Source organism: Argopecten irradians, chromosome 16, assembly GCF_041381155.1.
Source record: "Argopecten irradians isolate NY chromosome 16, Ai_NY, whole genome shotgun sequence".
NCBI classification, from domain to species: domain Eukaryota; kingdom Metazoa; phylum Mollusca; class Bivalvia; order Pectinida; family Pectinidae; genus Argopecten; species Argopecten irradians.
In genome coordinates this window covers 22050670-22070028 of record NC_091149.1, presented here as the reverse complement: position 1 = coordinate 22070028, position 19359 = coordinate 22050670, and the positions used below count along the sequence as shown (strand labels likewise).

General features: G+C 36.4%; 1 protein-coding gene across 1 annotated transcript; it reads right to left on the bottom strand.

The window, feature by feature from the left end:
• Window positions 1-1584: 1584 nt before the first annotated feature.
• LOC138310288 (SOSS complex subunit B2-like) lies at window positions 1585-12159 on the bottom strand. Its single transcript, XM_069251427.1, has 6 exons — window positions 11734-12159; window positions 10705-10843; window positions 9363-9434; window positions 6044-6107; window positions 4884-4995; window positions 1585-4242 (listed from the first exon to the last, which is right to left on the bottom strand). Exons 1-6 carry the CDS (start codon window positions 11810-11812, stop codon window positions 4091-4093), a joined length of 618 nt encoding a protein of 205 aa, XP_069107528.1. The 5' UTR covers window positions 11813-12159; the 3' UTR covers window positions 1585-4090.
• Between the last annotated feature and the right edge of the window lie 7200 nt (window positions 12160-19359).

Here is a 19359-nt window from a genome sequence, read left to right as displayed (position 1 = left end):
TCAAACGGACCAATTGATAATAAACACCTTCACAGTATTCTATCGAAAACTACTCATTCGGGCTAAAATGAGTCAGGGAAAGGACGTGGAAAATAAACATGTATTGGATGCGAATGCAATACTATTGCGTGCGAACACAATTATAATTGCGTTCATACACAATAACATTGCGTTCGCACACAATAGTATTGTGTTCTCACGCATTTTTTTTTTTTTTTTTATTCTTAATGATCTTTACCAGCCACGTATAGGGCCTCCATCTGTGATTTTGTTAAAAAGTTTTTTACCATCATTACTTAATACATGTATATCGATTCCCCTTGCACATTATCCTCGATACTCTGGCGGTTACTATTACTGACGTTATATCCCCCCTTGAACTATCTCATAGTAAAACTGAAGGCAGTTCGGAATAATATTTTACTAATCACAGGCCTGCAAAGACTTGCTTTGAATACTAGGAGAGCGACGCCCAACGTCAAAGCCACACAATCATTTGATAACAGCAAAGAACAAAATGACCTGTTCTGTTGCCTCCAGTTTTATGAGATAGTCTAGGAGTATCGAGGATGCTTGCACACTAGTGGTGCATATTGCAGTTTTGGAACAAGATCTGTGGAAGTTAGCCATCTTGGATTTTGATAGTAGGAATTTGTTACTACTTTTTTCTTAAAAAGTACTTAAGGAATATCTCTAAATGTGTATGTTTCTCTTTGTCCTTTATTGATGGTCAATTGCATTTTGTATACGAAAAGGAAACAACATGACTGATACGCAGCCATCTTGGATTCTGTCACTTTCTCTGAAAGTACTGAACATGTATAGCTTTCCAACAATCAAACTATAAATGATCTACAGGTAAGGCGTTATAATTGTATCTGATGCCCCAATTGCATGATCGTACATGTAAAAGGCGAGTAAAGGTATGATCTTATCGTTTCTCTTCTGCCTAGCTAGCTTTGTTCTCCTCAACGTCTTCCTTGACACTGTATCACTTTTGATCTTCTGTTGAGTGCTCGCCCCTGTGAGGTAGGCTCTAGGTTCTGTCCCCTGGTGATAGTTGTTGGATGTTAGTTTTTTTCCGTTATATACATGTTGGATCTTAGTTTCTTTCTACTATACAAGAAGACATAACACGAATTTACCGCAGCCTCCCAAAACACGCTAAACATCCCATACATGGGAGGAGGTCATCCTTACATGACCCTGGCTGTTAATAGGACGTAAATGTAATCAATCAAACAAACATACAACCTGTAGGGTCTATATTCTTGGTCCTGAAATCTGCATATCCAATCACAACATGGAGGAGTGGCCATATTAAATTTGACAAATGAAGTTACCGTATCTGTTAAGCAATTTAATGTGAACAAAGTCATGTTTTCTTATGTTCATTCAATATTTGAAACGGAGCCGGAAAAGAAGGAAAAGGCTAAGAAAAGATCCCTCAATGCAACGTCAGGCACATATCATTCTTTGGTGAGCACCAAGATCTCTGGCAACTCCTGTTCATTTACGGAACATAACCGATGTCATGCTGTATTCATATGCAGATCTTTTATGTACAATACAAAAAAGTCGTCATATACTTCAAATCCATATTTTATTTTATGTTTAAAAAATTCATCCTTACCGATTCCATTGATGACAATGGTGGTGATACTTCTGTACAAGTCACACAAACACCATCCTCATACTCCAGGGGTTCCGATCACTCATGATCTCTACACCCCTGGACTAGATCTCTACACCCCTGGACTAGATCTAAACAACCCTGGATTATCTCATTGTAAAATTGGAGGCAGCTCAGCGGAAAACAGCTGAACCAATCACAGGCCTACAAAGATTGAAGACTACAGAGAAAGCGACGCCCAACATCAAAGCCACTCAACCAACCACAATGTACCGTTATACGGCTCTTTTGATGTACATCAAGCGACTAAATTACCTGTTTTGTTCTGTTGCCTCCCAGTTTTACAAGGAGATATAGTCCAGGGATGTAGAGATCGTAAGTGATAAGAACCCCTGGAGTATCGAGGATGCACATCCACTTGTTTAACAATGCCGTGTAGCCGGTTATTTATGACATGATATTTTTACGATCATCATCACAAAACATTTCATCGATGAAACTAATGGAAATACACTTTAGTTGGATGACTTCTTCACACAACTCTTTCTTACAACATTAGTCACATACTCATGGCAATGTTTACAGACACATCTCTGTATACATGTACTCAATAAACAACAGACACATAAAATAGTGGGGGAAAGGAGGAGGGGGCAGTACTAGATATCCTAGATACATATCATTGTATACATACAATTATATTTTCTTATGTTTTATTGTTTTTAAGAAATTATAAGTTTGTTTCGGAAAGGCATTAGGCCTTTAAATAACTACAGTTTTCAAAAACAAGAAAGGAACTACCTCAATCATAATCTTACTACATTGTGTTCCTTCATATTTAAATCACCGCTTTCTGAGAATGAAAATGAAATATGCACTATGCATCATATTGTTATTCATTTTTATTGTGTACGTTAGTCATTATCTGTTAAAAATAATTTGCTGTGATAAATCCTGCGTTACTAGTTCTATACATGAATAAATTTCATCAGCATAAAGTAGGAAACAATTTATAACCAACAGAAAAAAATATCATAATGACACTTTAAAAGAAATATTTGCTAACATGTCAATATTAAATTAAACCCGGTACCTAAAACTATTGTCATGTTCTAGAATAGTGTCATGCATTCTTTTCTTTTTTGTTTCACTTCTCAGTATAAATACAAAAGTGATGGGTTACCTCCCTTTACCCATCCTCTAAAACGTTTTTGAGTATATATAGTTTGACTGATTGGCCCTAGTTGTTCATTTATGAATTACAGACAGATCAGGTGATTTCATACGTTTAAAAGACGAGCCTTGATCAGCCAGCACAGGCCTGTATCAAAATTTATACTTGTAATAATGACTTTAACAGTCAAACATGTAGTTCCGAATACACGGAAATAGCCCAGATCATCCGACAAAAGTATTCTGAAACAAGGGAGTGCAGCACCTGATAAACTTTCTCAGAACCATTCTATTTTACAACTGTAGACATTCTTATTTGTGGGAAGTGATTTTGACAAATGGGACATTTTTATATTCATGCATTCCTTCCAAATCATGAAACCATTCTATTCATCCTATCAATCAGAAAAGAAATTGATAAAGCTATTTGGAAATATCTTTTATCTCTTCTCCTTTCAAATTATAGGTATCTTATTTTTAAATGGGGTTATTGAACACAGTTAGGTAATCTCAAACAAAACCAACTTTGACAGAATTATTACTGGGTCATGAAAATTCTTTGTAAAATATCGTTACAGTGTAGCATCACATTACTTATCTTTTACAAACTGGATGACAAACACAGTTTCTTGTCTAAAAACACAATTTAAAAAATGTCATATTCCATTCTGTCCAACATTACTTTCTTAAGAAACTTTAACAGTGAACAAAGTTCTGCTCATACAGGAATTAAAAACATAACAAATTTTCTGGGGTATAAATCAAATTCATTATTTTTCCAAAATGAAAATCCCTATTTGAACAATCATATACCGCACCTTTCCATAGCTAAGTTTACGAGATTCAGTATTCTATATATTTACCACATATGACATTTTCTTAGATTTAGAAGGCGCTGTCTATCACTAGGTATCTAGAGAAACACTTTGGTTCCGTGTGCCCTAGTAACAGTCCGGTAATTTAAGAATATATGAGCTTTTGAAAATTCCGAGTTCCTGCAGATGTCTGGAGTCCAACAAACTGTACAGCATTGGCCTTGAACTCATATTACAGAGATAGGAATTTGGCAGGGTAATTGTCAGACTCCTGCCATCTCAACCCTTAAATATCTTTTGTTTAATGTCTTATAATTATAATTAAGTGCACCAATACATACAAGTTTGACAGGACTTGATTCGTAGGACAAAAACTACAACACAATTTTAGTCCTTGCTGTAGTCCTTGCTATAGTCCTACTATTTTACAACACATCATTTCTTATTGAAATCTAGTATTAAATGTTGATCATCTTCTCATTCCTCCTCTCCCTCCTCGTCCATTCATTGGGGCCATGTTTCCAGGGTGACCTTGAGGCATGCCTCTACCTTGACCTTGCATTTGACCTTGACTTTGCATGAACGGTCGCTGAGGTCTTTGATTTTGATAATTAGGATTACCTGGAAAATAATAACAATAAAATCAGCTCTCAAACAGATAGGGATAATTTAATTTCCACAACAATTTTTAATTAAAAAAAAATACTCCATTGCAAGAAATTACCTTAAACAATGCTAATTTCAAAACATACATCCTCATGTGCAGATCTAAGTGACCTGATGAATGATTTCTTTTTTTCTCTCTAAATTATTGCTTATCCTTATTTCTCACATTTACAATACAGTTCTGTTTGTCAGGTTTCTTTAGTCTCAGTTTAAGTTAAATTCACAACATTTAAACTACTGCGGTATTCAGTGCAGATAATATCAACAAGTAGTAATTAATAAAAGAACTCCCATTCAATGTATCAATAGATGGAGTTTGATTATTGGGTGGTGGTCCCCCAGGGTTGGGGAGGCATACTTACCAACCCTCAATTTTTTGGAGGGAGAACCCCCATTTTTGACCATCTTAGCAAGTCAAAATTCTTAAATATTCAAAATGTCAAAAATCTAGAACATGTAAATCAACCTTTAAATTTCTTCATAGGGGGTTACTAAGTAGACTTTCTTAATGTTAAAAGTTTAAACACATGAAATTACCAACCATAAAAAGTTTTAAAAGCTGGCAAGTATGGGGAGGACTATATGTTATAACTTACCCCTACCACTGGGCGGTGTTTGATTGGTGGGTGGCAGTCCCCCTGGGGTGGGGAGCAGTCCTTTATCTCCCCCTTCTGTAGGGGATTTTCTCTGTCCTGGTGCCTGTCCCTCCTTGCAAAAAAAAGTCAGTAGTTCTTTTAGAGCAAATAGTTTATACAGTTATAATAGAATATTTCAGATTATCACAAACTAGGATTCTCATCACGCCTTAGAGAAAATAAAAAGAAATTCTACTTGCTACATGTTTCCTTTTTTTCCTGCAACATTACAAAAATGCATAAAAGATTTTTATATTTAGTAGTGTTACATTATCAACATTCTGTATCACAATATTCAACAAATATGTCCGACTTTCAAGCGATTGATCAACCAATAGGAGGAATCGGAGCACCTAAAAAAATACAGCAGTTTTTTGTCAGTGCCAAATACCGTATTTGACCGAATAAGCGCCCAAGGTTTAAAAAATTGAAAAAGTGCTAATAAGACGAAATTATTGCAAATCTATACAGTTTTTAGTCTTATGCCTGGGCAATTGAAATGTAGGCCTCAAAAAATGGGAAGGGGCGCTTATAGGGACATGGGCGCTTATTGGGTATAGTATTGGTAGATATATTCCAACAAGACCAATGCTGGCTGCAGGATAAAATTATTTATTTTTCCGTTAGATAAAAGATCTTTTTATTTGCATATTTTTTTTCAGCAGATACTTTCTAGTTATGTAATGATAAATAACTTTGCTATCTATTCAAAATTACTGAAATCTACATTCCGAGGCCAACTTCTGTAATGTGCAAGTAGCTTTCACAAATTTTGTGAACTTGTTTTGAAATGGAAATTGCAAAATGTAGAAGCTACTTAGTTTCCAGTTCTACATATAGATAAATATATTATGTTAAACTAATAATGGTAGCATCCTTAGGGTGGGGATTCAAAATTGTACAAATAATGGGACTGACCCCCCGGGGGGGCTGAGGGGCGGGGTCAAAAGGGATCATTAAGACAGAGACATTCAGTATTATAGCTCTAGATTTAACCCTGACATTAATCTCCAGCACAGATGATCATTCATCCCTGAAGACACATTTAGACTCTCCTAAATCAAAGACTAGACCAGTCCATTATGTAATTTCAGGGGTTTTAAGTTATTAACAGGTTTTACCTTCTGCACAGCCTCTGGTAAAGGTTCACTCATATTAGGAGCCTCAGAAAACTGCATACAAAATCTGAAAAGAGAAAGATAACTCTGAACTGATGTGAATTGTATGTTAAAATTTGGCTTTGAGATATAATGTATTCTAACAGTAATAAGATATCATGAAAGTTTACCACCACAAAACATTCTGATAAATAGGCACCACTTAAATATTCTGATCATCTATGCAAAGAAGATCTCAATTGAAATCGCAAAAAGTTGTTAAACATGAATATGTGAAATTAAGTCCTTGTGAGTACTCTTTATAAAGGGACAATTCAGTCTCAGAGAACATAAAAAATTGTACATATATCAGAAAAAAAACCCAGTTCTAATGGAAATTAGATCAATCAGATTTACTGTGATATGCCAGAAAAGCCCATAGTGGTGAAATGCGTGTGAAATGTTCAAACTCCCTCGCTATCCGCCATTCTAATTGTGGTCAAACATCTTGTATGCCGAAATTTGTCCCTTGCTTGTAGAGTAATGCTACTTTTGTCTAGAAATGCGCAAATCAATCTGACAATAGTGTGTTTACCTTATTAGGTGAATTGTCTTGCCTAAAAAATCATTTTATCACCTTAACAGTGGCTATGTAGTTCATTTGTATAATGTGCGTGACTTTGGCTCGGATATATGGGTACATCATACATATTGTACCTGCTTAATTGTATTGATCAACAATTTGTAATTACAATGGTATCAATTATTGCTCACCTGGTTTTTTTTAGTAATTATCACAAAGACTCTCACAATTAGAAAAATTAGCAAAATTGATCCTAAAATTTGTTAAATTTTGAATCACATTGACAACCATATCATGATGCTATAGATACCATACAAATATGCTATCCAATACAAAGGTTCAGAGAGGATGCAATTTATAAGAAAATAGTAGCCTAATTGACCTATTTGGCCCCACGTCTAGGTCCCAGGGGGTCAGCCCCATAATTTGTACAATTTCAAATCCCCACCCTATAAGGATGCTACCATTGCATTATGAGTGCTCTCCCATGCTTAGTTGCAGAGAAGAAATTGTTTATATGGAAATAGCCAAACTGATCCCTTTTGACCCCGCCCCTCAGGCCTCCGGGGGGTCTGCCCCATCATTTGCACAATTTTGAATCCCCACCCTATAAGGATGCTACCATTGCATTATGAGTGTAATCCCATGTTTAGTTGCAGAGAAGATGCCATTTATATGGAAATAGTCAAATTGACCACTTTTGTCCCCACCCCTCAGGCCCCTGGGGGGGGGGGGGGGGGGGCGGGTCAGCCCTATCATTTGCACAATTTGGATCCTCACCCAATAAGGATGCTACCATTGCATTATGGGTGCTATCCAATGCTACGTTGAAAAGAAGAAGTCATTTATATCGAAATAGCCAAATTGACCCCTTTTGACCCCGCCCCTCAGGGCCCCTGGGTGTCAGCCCCATCATTTGTACAGTTTTGAGGGGGGGGGGGGGGGGGGGGTCAGCCCTATCATTTGAACAATTTTCAGTTAGTAGTCCATAAGGATGCTACCAGTCTAATTTTGTTGAAATTCAAGCAGCTGTTATGGAGAAGAAGTTGATTGTTGACAGATAACGGACAACAGACGACAGACGATGGACGACGGACTATGGACGATAGACGACGGACTATGGACGACTGACAACGGACGCCACAGTATCCCATCAGCTTAGCTCGGTCCTTTGGACCAGATGAGCTAAAAATACTTAACAATGACATAGAATTTGTCAATATCTTATGTTATAAGTTTCATAAGAAGTGTAGAACTAATACATTTATGCAACATTTTGTTTCTTGGTTACGTAAAAGAATTAGCCTGAGTCACCGGGGCTAATCGTACAAACCGGGCTACGCTATCTACGCTCGTGGAAAAGCATCTTTTACATAGAAAATGTTGTCTAGGGGTGCGTACGTAATAAATATTTGCTTGGTATTCAACTAATGGCCAAGAATCCAAAAATAAAAGTTGCCCATGGAACAGTAGAGTGTTTCACCAATGCGTAGAAGCAAAATTGATGTTTTATTGTATTAAATTTTGTCCTGTATTTCGAGCACAATATAGACAGGTATGTCATATTATGGTTGAAAAGTATGATTTTTGTCAAACAGATATATATCTTAACGAGAGATAGAAACAAAACTGGATTCATTTCATAAAATTATCACAGATTTCAATGATTTGGTGACCTTTTCTTGTTGAATGTTATACTGCTATAATTACATTTTTTAAATAACGAATGCGGAAACGCTGCGGACTGGTATAGCTATACGCATATGAAAAGCTTGAAACAATATGCATGGCAGTAGACAGTAGTTCTTAAAATATAATTTCTTCAGTCAAAAGTCATTTCCATGACAACACATACATGTATATGTATACATACGATATTTTATTAGTTTAAATGTTCAAACCTAGTTAACCTTTCCTTATGGAAACGGATCAAGATCGCTTAATTTTGATAGTCCCAAGAATTTCATACAAGCAGAATATCCCAGTTAGAGAAACGTTTCTGTTTTTTAGTACGAACCAGACGTTCCGTCAAATTGAATACGATGTTCCGTTGAAACGAAACCAGTTCATCTTGTACGTCTCGTTATATTAGATAATGTATGCTTAGAATATGATTGGTTCACAAAGTATAAACTAGATTGTTTCCCAGAATTTTGATTTCGCTGTTTACAGTTTAAGTGTTGAATAGTTTACAGTTGGGTAAATAATCAGAATAGGGTGGATTACAATACGTGAATTTCATTATTCTTTATACATGGTATTTCAATTCAAAACATATGATAATTATATATACATGTAGTATAGTGAATCTTTGCTCAAGTGATTTGAAAATTGTCTAATACCTTATTGGATTATATACATACATGTATGAAAATGTCTAAAATAAAAATATTTAGTTTCTTCTGTATCAAACCAAGAAAATCGATCTTTTAGAATCTACGTTATGTAGATAACGTTATGTACTTTTCGATCATGATATGACATACCACCTCTATATACTGTGCGCGAAATACATGACAAAGTATAAAACAATAAAACCTCAATTTTGCTTCTACGCATTGGTGAAACATTCTACTGTTCCGTTGGCAACTTGTATTTTTGGACTATTGGCCGTGAGTTGAATACCGAGCAAATATTTATCACGTACTCTCCTCCAGACGACAGAAAAGACGACTATAGAAAAGAAGCGTTTCCCAGAGCGTAAATAGCGTAGCCCGGTTTGTACGATTAGCGTGAGTGAATTGTCCCTTTGATACTTACTCTCCAATCTTGATTATTTCTCCATTTTTTCCTGTATACAATGTTAAGCAGTTTTTCCAAATATTGGCATACCTGAAATAAATTAAACTAATATTAACATTTCTTTTAACGTGACATACTTCCTTTTTTTTTAGTATTATCTGTCATGCTATCGTGGAAATTCATATCTGGTACACATTCCTAAAATTATGTTCTCAAATTGATCAATTAATATTGTAATGGATTTCTTTGATTTTAATACATATTTTTTATGCACTTCCTGAAACAAGTAAATCAATATAGCATCATCTGAATGAAGTTGTGAAATTGAAGCAATCGAGTGAATCTACATAATATGCAATCGAGATCTACTCCATCTGAATGAATTTGCAGTGCAGTGGGATTGGAATGGGGCGACCATCAGTAATGATGCAAGTCTAATAATTATAAGTACAGTTGTGTGTTACTGCTAGCCTTTACACTCTAGTGCACTATACATTTAAACTACAGACTGTAGTGCACTACATCCAGTCAGGTGTGACCATTAAAACCCCTATACAGGTAATGGGCAGTACCTATCATTTTGACATCTGTACATGTACCAGTATTTTTTACCTATTTTTTTAACCTTGTCTCACCTATAGCAACAGCTGCTTTTTAGTCTTATATCAATGTTTTCTGATATCATTTTCATACATTGTTAAGATTTAGTGTAATATATATCTAGGAGTGAGTTCAGATATTACTCAAATTCTCTGTTGTTAATTACTCTTATTACATGCATATATGTAAACGCTTTAAAGGCCAAATACCTTTCCGACGCAAAAATTAATGTTATTTTAAAAACATTAATAACATAAGAAAATATTATATATCAATGACCTATGACGAGGCTTCAACACTACACAAATGCAAGATTTCCTACATAATCTATGTTAACAATGAAGATTCATTTCGCTGTACGGTTTGCTGTCTGGCGCAGTGATAGTCCACTAGTCTAGCGGGCAGTAATTAGCACAATGGTGGGAAACATAAGACGGCCTTATTAAAATTAATGTTTTTTTAGTCTAATTGAATTGTTCAGAATGTGTTAATTGACAATTATAATTATTACAGTGTAGCATTACCAATACACTAATTACATTTGCCAATCTACAAAATCTCGTTTTACATTCCAATTTTAATGAAAGCCTTTTCAGAAAGGTAGTGGACCTTTAATGAGATTAGCTCAATCGGTAAAATATCCGGCTAACATTAGGAGGTCCCTGGTTCGAGCTTTGGAGGCTAAGGCCACAACGTTAACATGCAAATGTACATCATATAAATTTTCTCCTCTCATGTTAAGAATCAATACATGTCATACCCTTTAGTCAGACGACAGATATCCCCGGTCTGTAGAAGGTCACCAGTCTCATCCCATATAGAAATGTTAATGCTTCCTGTTTTATCAGCAACTTTACAGGAACGTACTTCATGGCCGTCTTTTGTTCTTGTTGGTTTCCCTGCATAACAGACAGAAATATCAATATCATTATTGATGAAAAGACTGAATCACATACATGTATTTTGCAATATCTGATCATCCATTTTTATTGTGCTTTTTCTATTTGGAGTATTGATCAGCAATATCAATGTAATACCAGATACATAGAGATTGGAAACTCCTTCTTTGTCTTTGTTGACAGGCAGAGGGACCTCCGGTTTATAGGCATTTCCCTTGGCTAACTAATTTTAAGTGTATTCTTTTAACATGACATTTTTACATCAACACAAAGTTTAAACATTATATCATGGTTTGATGTGATCAGTTTTCCCGATCGATGTAATTTAATATGATTTTTGAAAGCACAGAAATAAGAAATTTTACCTGGTTTTTCGAAAATCAGGCATTAAAAACCGGAAGTGCATTTTGTTTTATTAATAAATAAGTTAAAAGATTATTTTTTCTATCCAAAATCATACTCTAACCATCTGAAAGTTACTGAACTTTTACAACAAATCAAAGTTATCCTTTATATTCAATTATTTAAGATTTTATCTAAAAACCCCTAAACACATACAGAGGTAAAATTGGAGGAGTTGCCAATCTCTGTATATATGTTTCTGGTAATACATATGCAAGCTAAATTATACAAATCGCAGAAAAAAACTTGTAAGAATGATTAACTAATTTCTTTCAAAATTATGAATTAATTAATTATTACATGATACATATCATATATCTGTTGCAAAAGGTATATTATCATATATTTCAAAATGATGCTCTAACAAAGGTTACACTGAACACACATCTAGCTAATAATTGTAAATTTTATATCGCCCGGATATCTTTATCCCGGTCCTTTTTTAACGGGTTAAAAAATTCACCCGACACCGCCTACAAAATATTTACCTATTTCTAGAACAATAAACATGAGGTTTACGTTCTTTATGCCGGGACGTAGGTCTTTTATGTGGTGATCAGACATCATGAATGACTGGTAAAGAAATACTGCCTTTAGTTGTGTTCCATCTTTACAAATATCGCCTATTCCGGAGGGACTCTGTAGACCTAGATCTCGGTTACTCCATGGACCTCTTCCTTATCCGCAACACTTAGAAGGTTGGATGGCTTATTAAAATGTGCTTCGTTTCGATTGATATCGATGTGCTCTATCACTTCATCATTCCTCTTATAATAGGTCTATGATATAGATCTGATAAAATTTGGAAAGGGTGGCCTAAATATGAAAAAAAATATATCTGGGATGTTAGCCTAAATGTGTGACTGTCGCGTGTTTTATTCTCTATTCCTTCATCCGGGCATTGCAGTAAGGGGAATAACTCGCACTGTTTTAATTTTTATACTGTAATAGTACCCCTGCTCGATTCGTCAAGAGCGGGCGCCCGCCGGCGACCCGGCGAGGCGGCTAAGTCACTCGATTCAAAGAAAAAATGCGCCGGTTGCGCGACCGGCGTACGCCGGATCAGCCGGTTTTGAATCACCGGCTAATACCGGCGCAAGATGGCGGAATAAATGTTAGATATTTGTTGACGAAACTCTCGTTAAGCAAAACTCATTCCGTTCAGACATAAATTCTCCAAACATCATGATTTTCTTGTTGTATTCATTAACGGTCAGGAATTGGAACCTCTTTTGATACACACAGGTATGTAGATATACATTTATGAAGCGAATGCATCGAAATGTGCAGTGATGTATAGACTTAGATATATATATATAGCCCAGGTTTTGCTCTATACATATTTTTTCTCTACATAGTGTAATACGTACGGTATCATGGATTTTATAGAACCAAATGCTTGTGCATGTACATTCTAGCCTGATTATAATAAAATTTGTAAATTTAATGTATATAAAAATGGAATGTTTTATTCAAAGTACATAAAATTTCAAGGACTTCTCTTGGACTGTGTATCAATAACAATAAAAACAGATTTTTAAGGTTTATTCTGAGATTTTACAATTTCGAAAACAACACATTTTAAAGTTCTAATGAATCGTTTTCGTCAAACACATGTAATTCAGAGTGTAACATAAGAAAATAGATTTATATGTGTGTAGTATTATACCTACATGTACATTGTAAATACACAATTCAGAAAGAATGTTCAAATTGAGAATATGATTGTACGGGCATTGTTAATTCCTATGTCAAGTCACGAGAAAAAAATTCTACTGGTGACATGTAGTAAGAAATAAATTAATAAAATAGTTTATTAAGATAACTCATGCTTTACTAATCGGTGCTTCAGCGATCTGTTGAATTTTAGTAAGAACAAATAATGATTGGCGTGTGGCCCATTGCAACAATGCATGGAGCGACAGTGTTTGGAGCGACAAAAATGCCAGGTGTCGATATCACGCGACTGTGCGATAAAACAATCATGTCGCTCTGTCGCATTAGCGAGAAAATAAGATTTGTCGCACCGACAGTGTATTTTTGTAACGTTGCAGTGTAACTCCGCGCATTATCTCACTATTGCTTCGCGTATTGTCTTGTGATGTGTAATTAAATTCCAAGCTGTTATGCAAGAAAATTATCTCATATGTATGTAATTTTACAATGCAAATTACAATGCACCATACATTATATCAAATGTGCATTATAACAGGAACGCGCGGAGCGATTTTGTGAGGAGCGACAATGCGACATGGCCGAAATAGGCCACCATATATGTTTTCTATTTCATAAGAAACTTCAACACAAGAGATTAATGCAGTATGATGCAATTTCTTATATAATTTTTAGCCCGATAAACCTCGCAGCCTATATTAGATCTATTAAGGTTTTTTTCGCCTAATCTAATATAATTTTGCGCCGTAGAACTACAGTTAAATGTATTTGGGCGAAATTTTGACATGCTATTTTTTCCTCAGTAATTAATTGAAAATCATCACGTTAAATGAATAAGAAAAACATGCATGATACTTCATATAAACATCATATACATGTATGCTGTCAATGTCTCTTTTAATTGTAATTTTTGATGGTCGCTCACATTAATTGTTGTCAACAAAAAACAGTTTTTTGTCGTCAACAAAAAGTCTGACTGCATTTGTATACTAGGAACAGAATGGGACCTACCACACGGCCTTGAGGGATTCCACTTCTTGTAACTGAAGTCCAGTCTAAATTTTCCCCGTTTCCGTTTAACTTTAGTACAACGCGCTGTCTAATAAATAACTATTCAGAGTAATCTCTGGTGAGGGACAGTGTCAAACGCTTTTAAGAAAACTAAGTAAATAGGAAATTATGTCAACATTGTTTTTTACAATGTAGTTCTTTCTTTCCACTTAGATCTTTAGTTTCTATTAGTTGGGTTGCGCACGAGTGTTATTTTCGGAAGCCATGTTGGTACATTTACACTGTAGTTTTCATGTGGTTAACGATATGGCATTCAGATCAAAAGGAGACTACGAGAGAATTTCCAATATTTTAAGAACAATATAAACTTTGAAAACTATCATCAAAGACCGAAAAATGCACTAAATGTAGAAGTCAGGAAAGCAAAGACCGTGTTTGAGCTGGACGTGGCTGATAACATCAAGCATAACCCTGAGGCACCGAGGCCTTATGGAATTGTGTACAATATAAAACCAAACTAAAAGACAAGTATCGGTGACTGTGATCTCCCAGTACATCTTTTAGGTTAAAGTCTCTGTAGTTCTCAATATGTAGTGTTGGTAATTAGTTGTTGTAACTCCAATACTTCTTTCAGTTTCTCTTTACATGTATCATAGCTTCATTGTAGGACATATATACAACACTGAAAAAGAAGTCAATCGGAATTGTTCATATATATATATATATATATATATGTGTGTATATTTAGTCAATAAGAATTTTCGAAAAATTGTAGAGACATTTAATTCAGACTTTGAGTAAATACTAATACCGCGTCCTTAATTTAAATGTTCAATTGGTAGCATATATACAGTATATCAATTACGGACCTTTGTTTGAGAATCGGAGTATATCCATCCTCGATACTCCAGGGGTTCCGATCACTTACGATCTCTACACTCATGGACTATCTCATAGTGAAATTGAAGGCAGCTCAGCGAAAAACATTTGACCAATCACATGCCAGCTAATATTCCCTTTGAAGACTACAGAGAGAGCGACGCCTAACATCAAAGCCACACAGTCAACCAGTGTACCGTTACACGGCTCTTTTGATGTACATCAAATGACTAAATTACCCGTTCTGTTATGTTGCCTCCAGTTTTACTATGATATAGTCCAGGGGTTTAGAGATTGTAAGTGAACGGAATCTCTGGAATATCGAGGATGGAGTATATCTAATATGTATAAACTCCGATTTTCCGCCACTCTCATTGACTGATACACTGTCACGTGGAGGGTGATATTCAGCCTATCGACTCGATGTTTCCATTTTTAGAAACACCGAGTCAATATTATACAATTATCGACCTATTTTCAGGTGGATACGGTGAGTTATCAACCCGGAGGCCGAGGGTTATATCATTTTCGAGGGTTGATATTAACTGTAACTGTTTTATTATATGACATTTGCAAGATATTAACCTGATTCTTCAGAAAGACTTTACTACTATAAACAGGATGGTATTTGGCAATTTTCTTTTTACAAAAGTAGTTTATCCATTGCATGTAGTATATGGTAAATATCCACATGCTTCTTGCTAATGTTTTAGACGGGTAGAACGGGAACATTTTATCGCTGCATCAAATTCCCGTCTGACATTCTTGAACGTTTTCTATAAATTGCAGTTTGCAGTTGATCACCGTTGCCTTCCGCCATATATGTGGCCGACTATATAATGGCGTCACAATATATAGATAGCCCGACGTCATTGAATTAGGAAACTCCCGTTACGCTATATTTCGGTACGACTCGACGTCAAGAGTGATTATGACGTCACATCTAAAGGCAGTTTCCCTCGATCTATTTTTGACACAGGTTACTGGACTCGCGAGAGGTATCTGGACTCAGTTTGTTTGTTTGTTTGATTTATTTACGTCCTATTAACAGCTATGGTCATGTAAGGACGGCCTCCCATGTATGCCATGTGTTGCGTGTATGTTGTGTATATCGATTATGGACCTTTGTTTGAGAATCGGAGTATATCCATCCTCGATACTCCAGGGGTTCCGATCACTTACGATCTCTACACCCCTGGACTATCTCATAGTGAAATTGAAGGCAGCTCAGCGAAAAACATTTGACCAATCACATGCCAGCAAAGATTTCCTTTGAAGACTACAGAGAGAGCGACGCCTAACATCAAAGCCACACAGTCAACCACAGTGTACCGTTACACGGCTCTTTTGATGTACATCAAATGACTAAATTACCTGTTCTGTTATGTTGCCTACAGTTTTACTATGATATAGTCCAGGGGTGTAGAAATCGTAAGTGAACGGAATCCCTGGAATATCGAGGATGGAGTATATCTAATATGTATAAACTCCGATTTTCCGCCACTCTCATTGACTGATACACTGTCACGTGGAGGGTGATATTCAGCCTATCGACTCGATGTTTCTATTTTTAGAAACACCGAGTTAATATTATACAATTATCGACCTATTTTCAGGTGGATACGGTGAGTTATCAACCCGGAGGCCGAGGGTTATATCATTTTCGAGGGTTGATATTAACTGTAACTGTTTTATTATATGACATTTGCAAGATATTAACCTGATTCTTCAGAAAGACTTTACTACTATAAACAGGATGGTATTTGGCAATTTTCTTTTTACAAAAGTAGTTTATCCATTGCATGTAGTATATGGTAAATATCCACATGCTTCTTGCTAATGTTTTAGACGGGTGAACGGGAACATTTTATCGCTGCATCAAATTCCCGTCTGGCATTCTTGAACGTTTTCTATAAATTGCAGTTTGCAGTTGATCACCGTTGCCTTCCGCCATATATGTGGCCGACTATATAATGGCGTCACAATATATAGATAGCCCGACGTCATTGAATTAGGAAACTCCCGTTACGCTATATTTCGGTACGACTCGACGTCAAGAGTGATTATGACGTCACATCTAAAGGCAGTTTCCCTCTATCTATTTTTGACACAGGTTACTGGACTCGCGAGAGGTATCTGGACTCAGTTTGTTTGTTTGTTTGATTTATTTACGTCCTATTAACAGCTATGGTCATGTAAGGACGGCCTCCCATGTATGCCATGTGTTGCGTGTATGTTGTGTATATCGATTATGGACCTTTGTTTGAGAATCGGAGTATATCCATCCTCGATACTCCAGGGGTTCCGATCACTTACGATCTCTACACCCCTGGACTATCTCATAGTGAAATTGAAGGCAGCTCAGCGAAAAACATTTGACCAATCACATGCCAGCAAAGATTTCCTTTGAAGACTACAGAGAGAGCGACGCCTAACATCAAAGCCACACAGTCAACCACAGTGTACCGTTACACGGCTCTTTTGATGTACATCAAATGACTAAATTACCTGTTCTGTTATGTTGCCTCCAGTTTTACTATGATATAGTCCAGGGGTGTAGAAATCGTAAGTGAACGGAATCCCTGGAATATCGAGGATGGAGTATATCTAATATGTATAAACTCCGATTTTCCGCCACTCTCATTGACTGATACACTGTCACGTGGAGGGTGATATTCAGCCTATCGACTCGATGTTTCTATTTTTAGAAACACCGAGTTAATATTATGCAATTATCGACCTATTTTCAGGTGGATACGGTGAGTTATCAACCCGGAGGCCGAGGGTTATATCATTTTCGAGGGTTGATATTAACTGTAACTGTTTTATTATATGACATTTGCAAGATATTAACCTGATTCTTCAGAAAGACTTTACTACTATAAACAGGATGGTATTTGGCAATTTTCTTTTTACAAAAGTAGTTTATCCATTGCATGTAGTATATGGTAAATATCCACATGCTTCTTGCTAATGTTTTAGACGGGTAGAACGGGAACATTTTATCGCTGCATCAAATTCCCGTCTGACATTCTTGAACGTTTTCTATAAATTGCAGTTTGCAGTTGATCACCGTTGCCTTCCGCCATATATGTGGCCGACTATATAATGGCGTCACAATATATAGATAGCCCGACGTCATTGAATTAGGAAACTCCCGTTACGCTATATTTCGGTACGACTCGACGTCAAGAGTGATTATGACGTCACATCTAAAGGCAGTTTCCCTCGATCTATTTTTGACACAGGTTACTGGACTCGCGAGAGGTATCTGGACTCAGTTTGTTTGTTTGTTTGATTTATTTACGTCCTATTAACAGCTATGCTCATGTAAGGACGGCCTCCCATGTATGCCATGTGTTGCGTGTATGTTGTGCGAGGTGAGTGTACTGGGAGACTGCGGTATGTTCGTGTTGTGTCTTCTTGTATAGTGGAACTGTTGCCCTTTTTATAGTGCTATATCACTGAAGCATGCCGCCGAAGACACCAAGCAACACACCCCACCCGGTCACATTATACTGACAACGGGCGAACCAGTCGTCCCACTCCCTGTATGCTGAACGCTAAGCAGGAGCAGAAACTACCACTTTTATAGACTTTGGTGTGTCTCGGCCAGGGGACAGAACCCAGAGCCTTCCTCACAGGGGCGAACGCTCAACTCAAGGCCAAAAGTGAGGCAGTCCAGTAATTACAATTGTATAACCTCACGTGCTTTTTGCCGCCTATTTCGGGGTTGATATCGCAGTTGATGAATACTTCTGAGAAACAACAGTCATATAATAATCCCTATTGTGACGTCATACCCAAGTCGGTATTCCTATTGTGACGTCCCTCCAAGTCGAAATTACGATTATGACGTCACAATACCCCGACGTCGAGTTCTTCGAGAAGATGTAGTCGAGCCATTCTCCATGCATTTCCATATTACTTAGCACGAAGCAAACATTTTAAATAATTATCATATCTAATATAAAAATTAATGACATTTGTTTCGGTTCATATGGTGTTGTATTGCCCGTGTAGAATTTCAAATAATCATTATTTATTCTACTCGGGCAATATTATAAGACTCTTTCATATGTGGATATGAAGGATAGGGATGTTCTACCCGACGGTTACAAAATGTTGTAAAACCCGAGGCTTGCCGAGGGTTTTACAACATTTTGTGATCCCGAGGGTAGAATATCACTATCCTTCATATCCACGCATGACAGAGTATTTTTCTTTCATACCTTGACGTTTTATTGCAGTTTTACTACTATTTTTTTCTCTGGTATTTTAAGATAAATTCGAAAAAAACGCAACTGCAAGTCAATTCTCCATAAATGAAAATTGCATGACATTTTCAACGCAAATCCCGTTGTTTGTATCTTTTAACCATTTTCTGAAAAAAAGTTAAAATTATACCTAGAAAATAGTAATTTTGTTGACGCTGTGACGTCACGAGGCTTTATTGCATGGGTGGGTAGCCATGCAATACAGACTCAGGCGACATGTGTATATTGCCCTAGACCAGCCAGTATTACACGTGTAGGTAAAAAAACATTGAA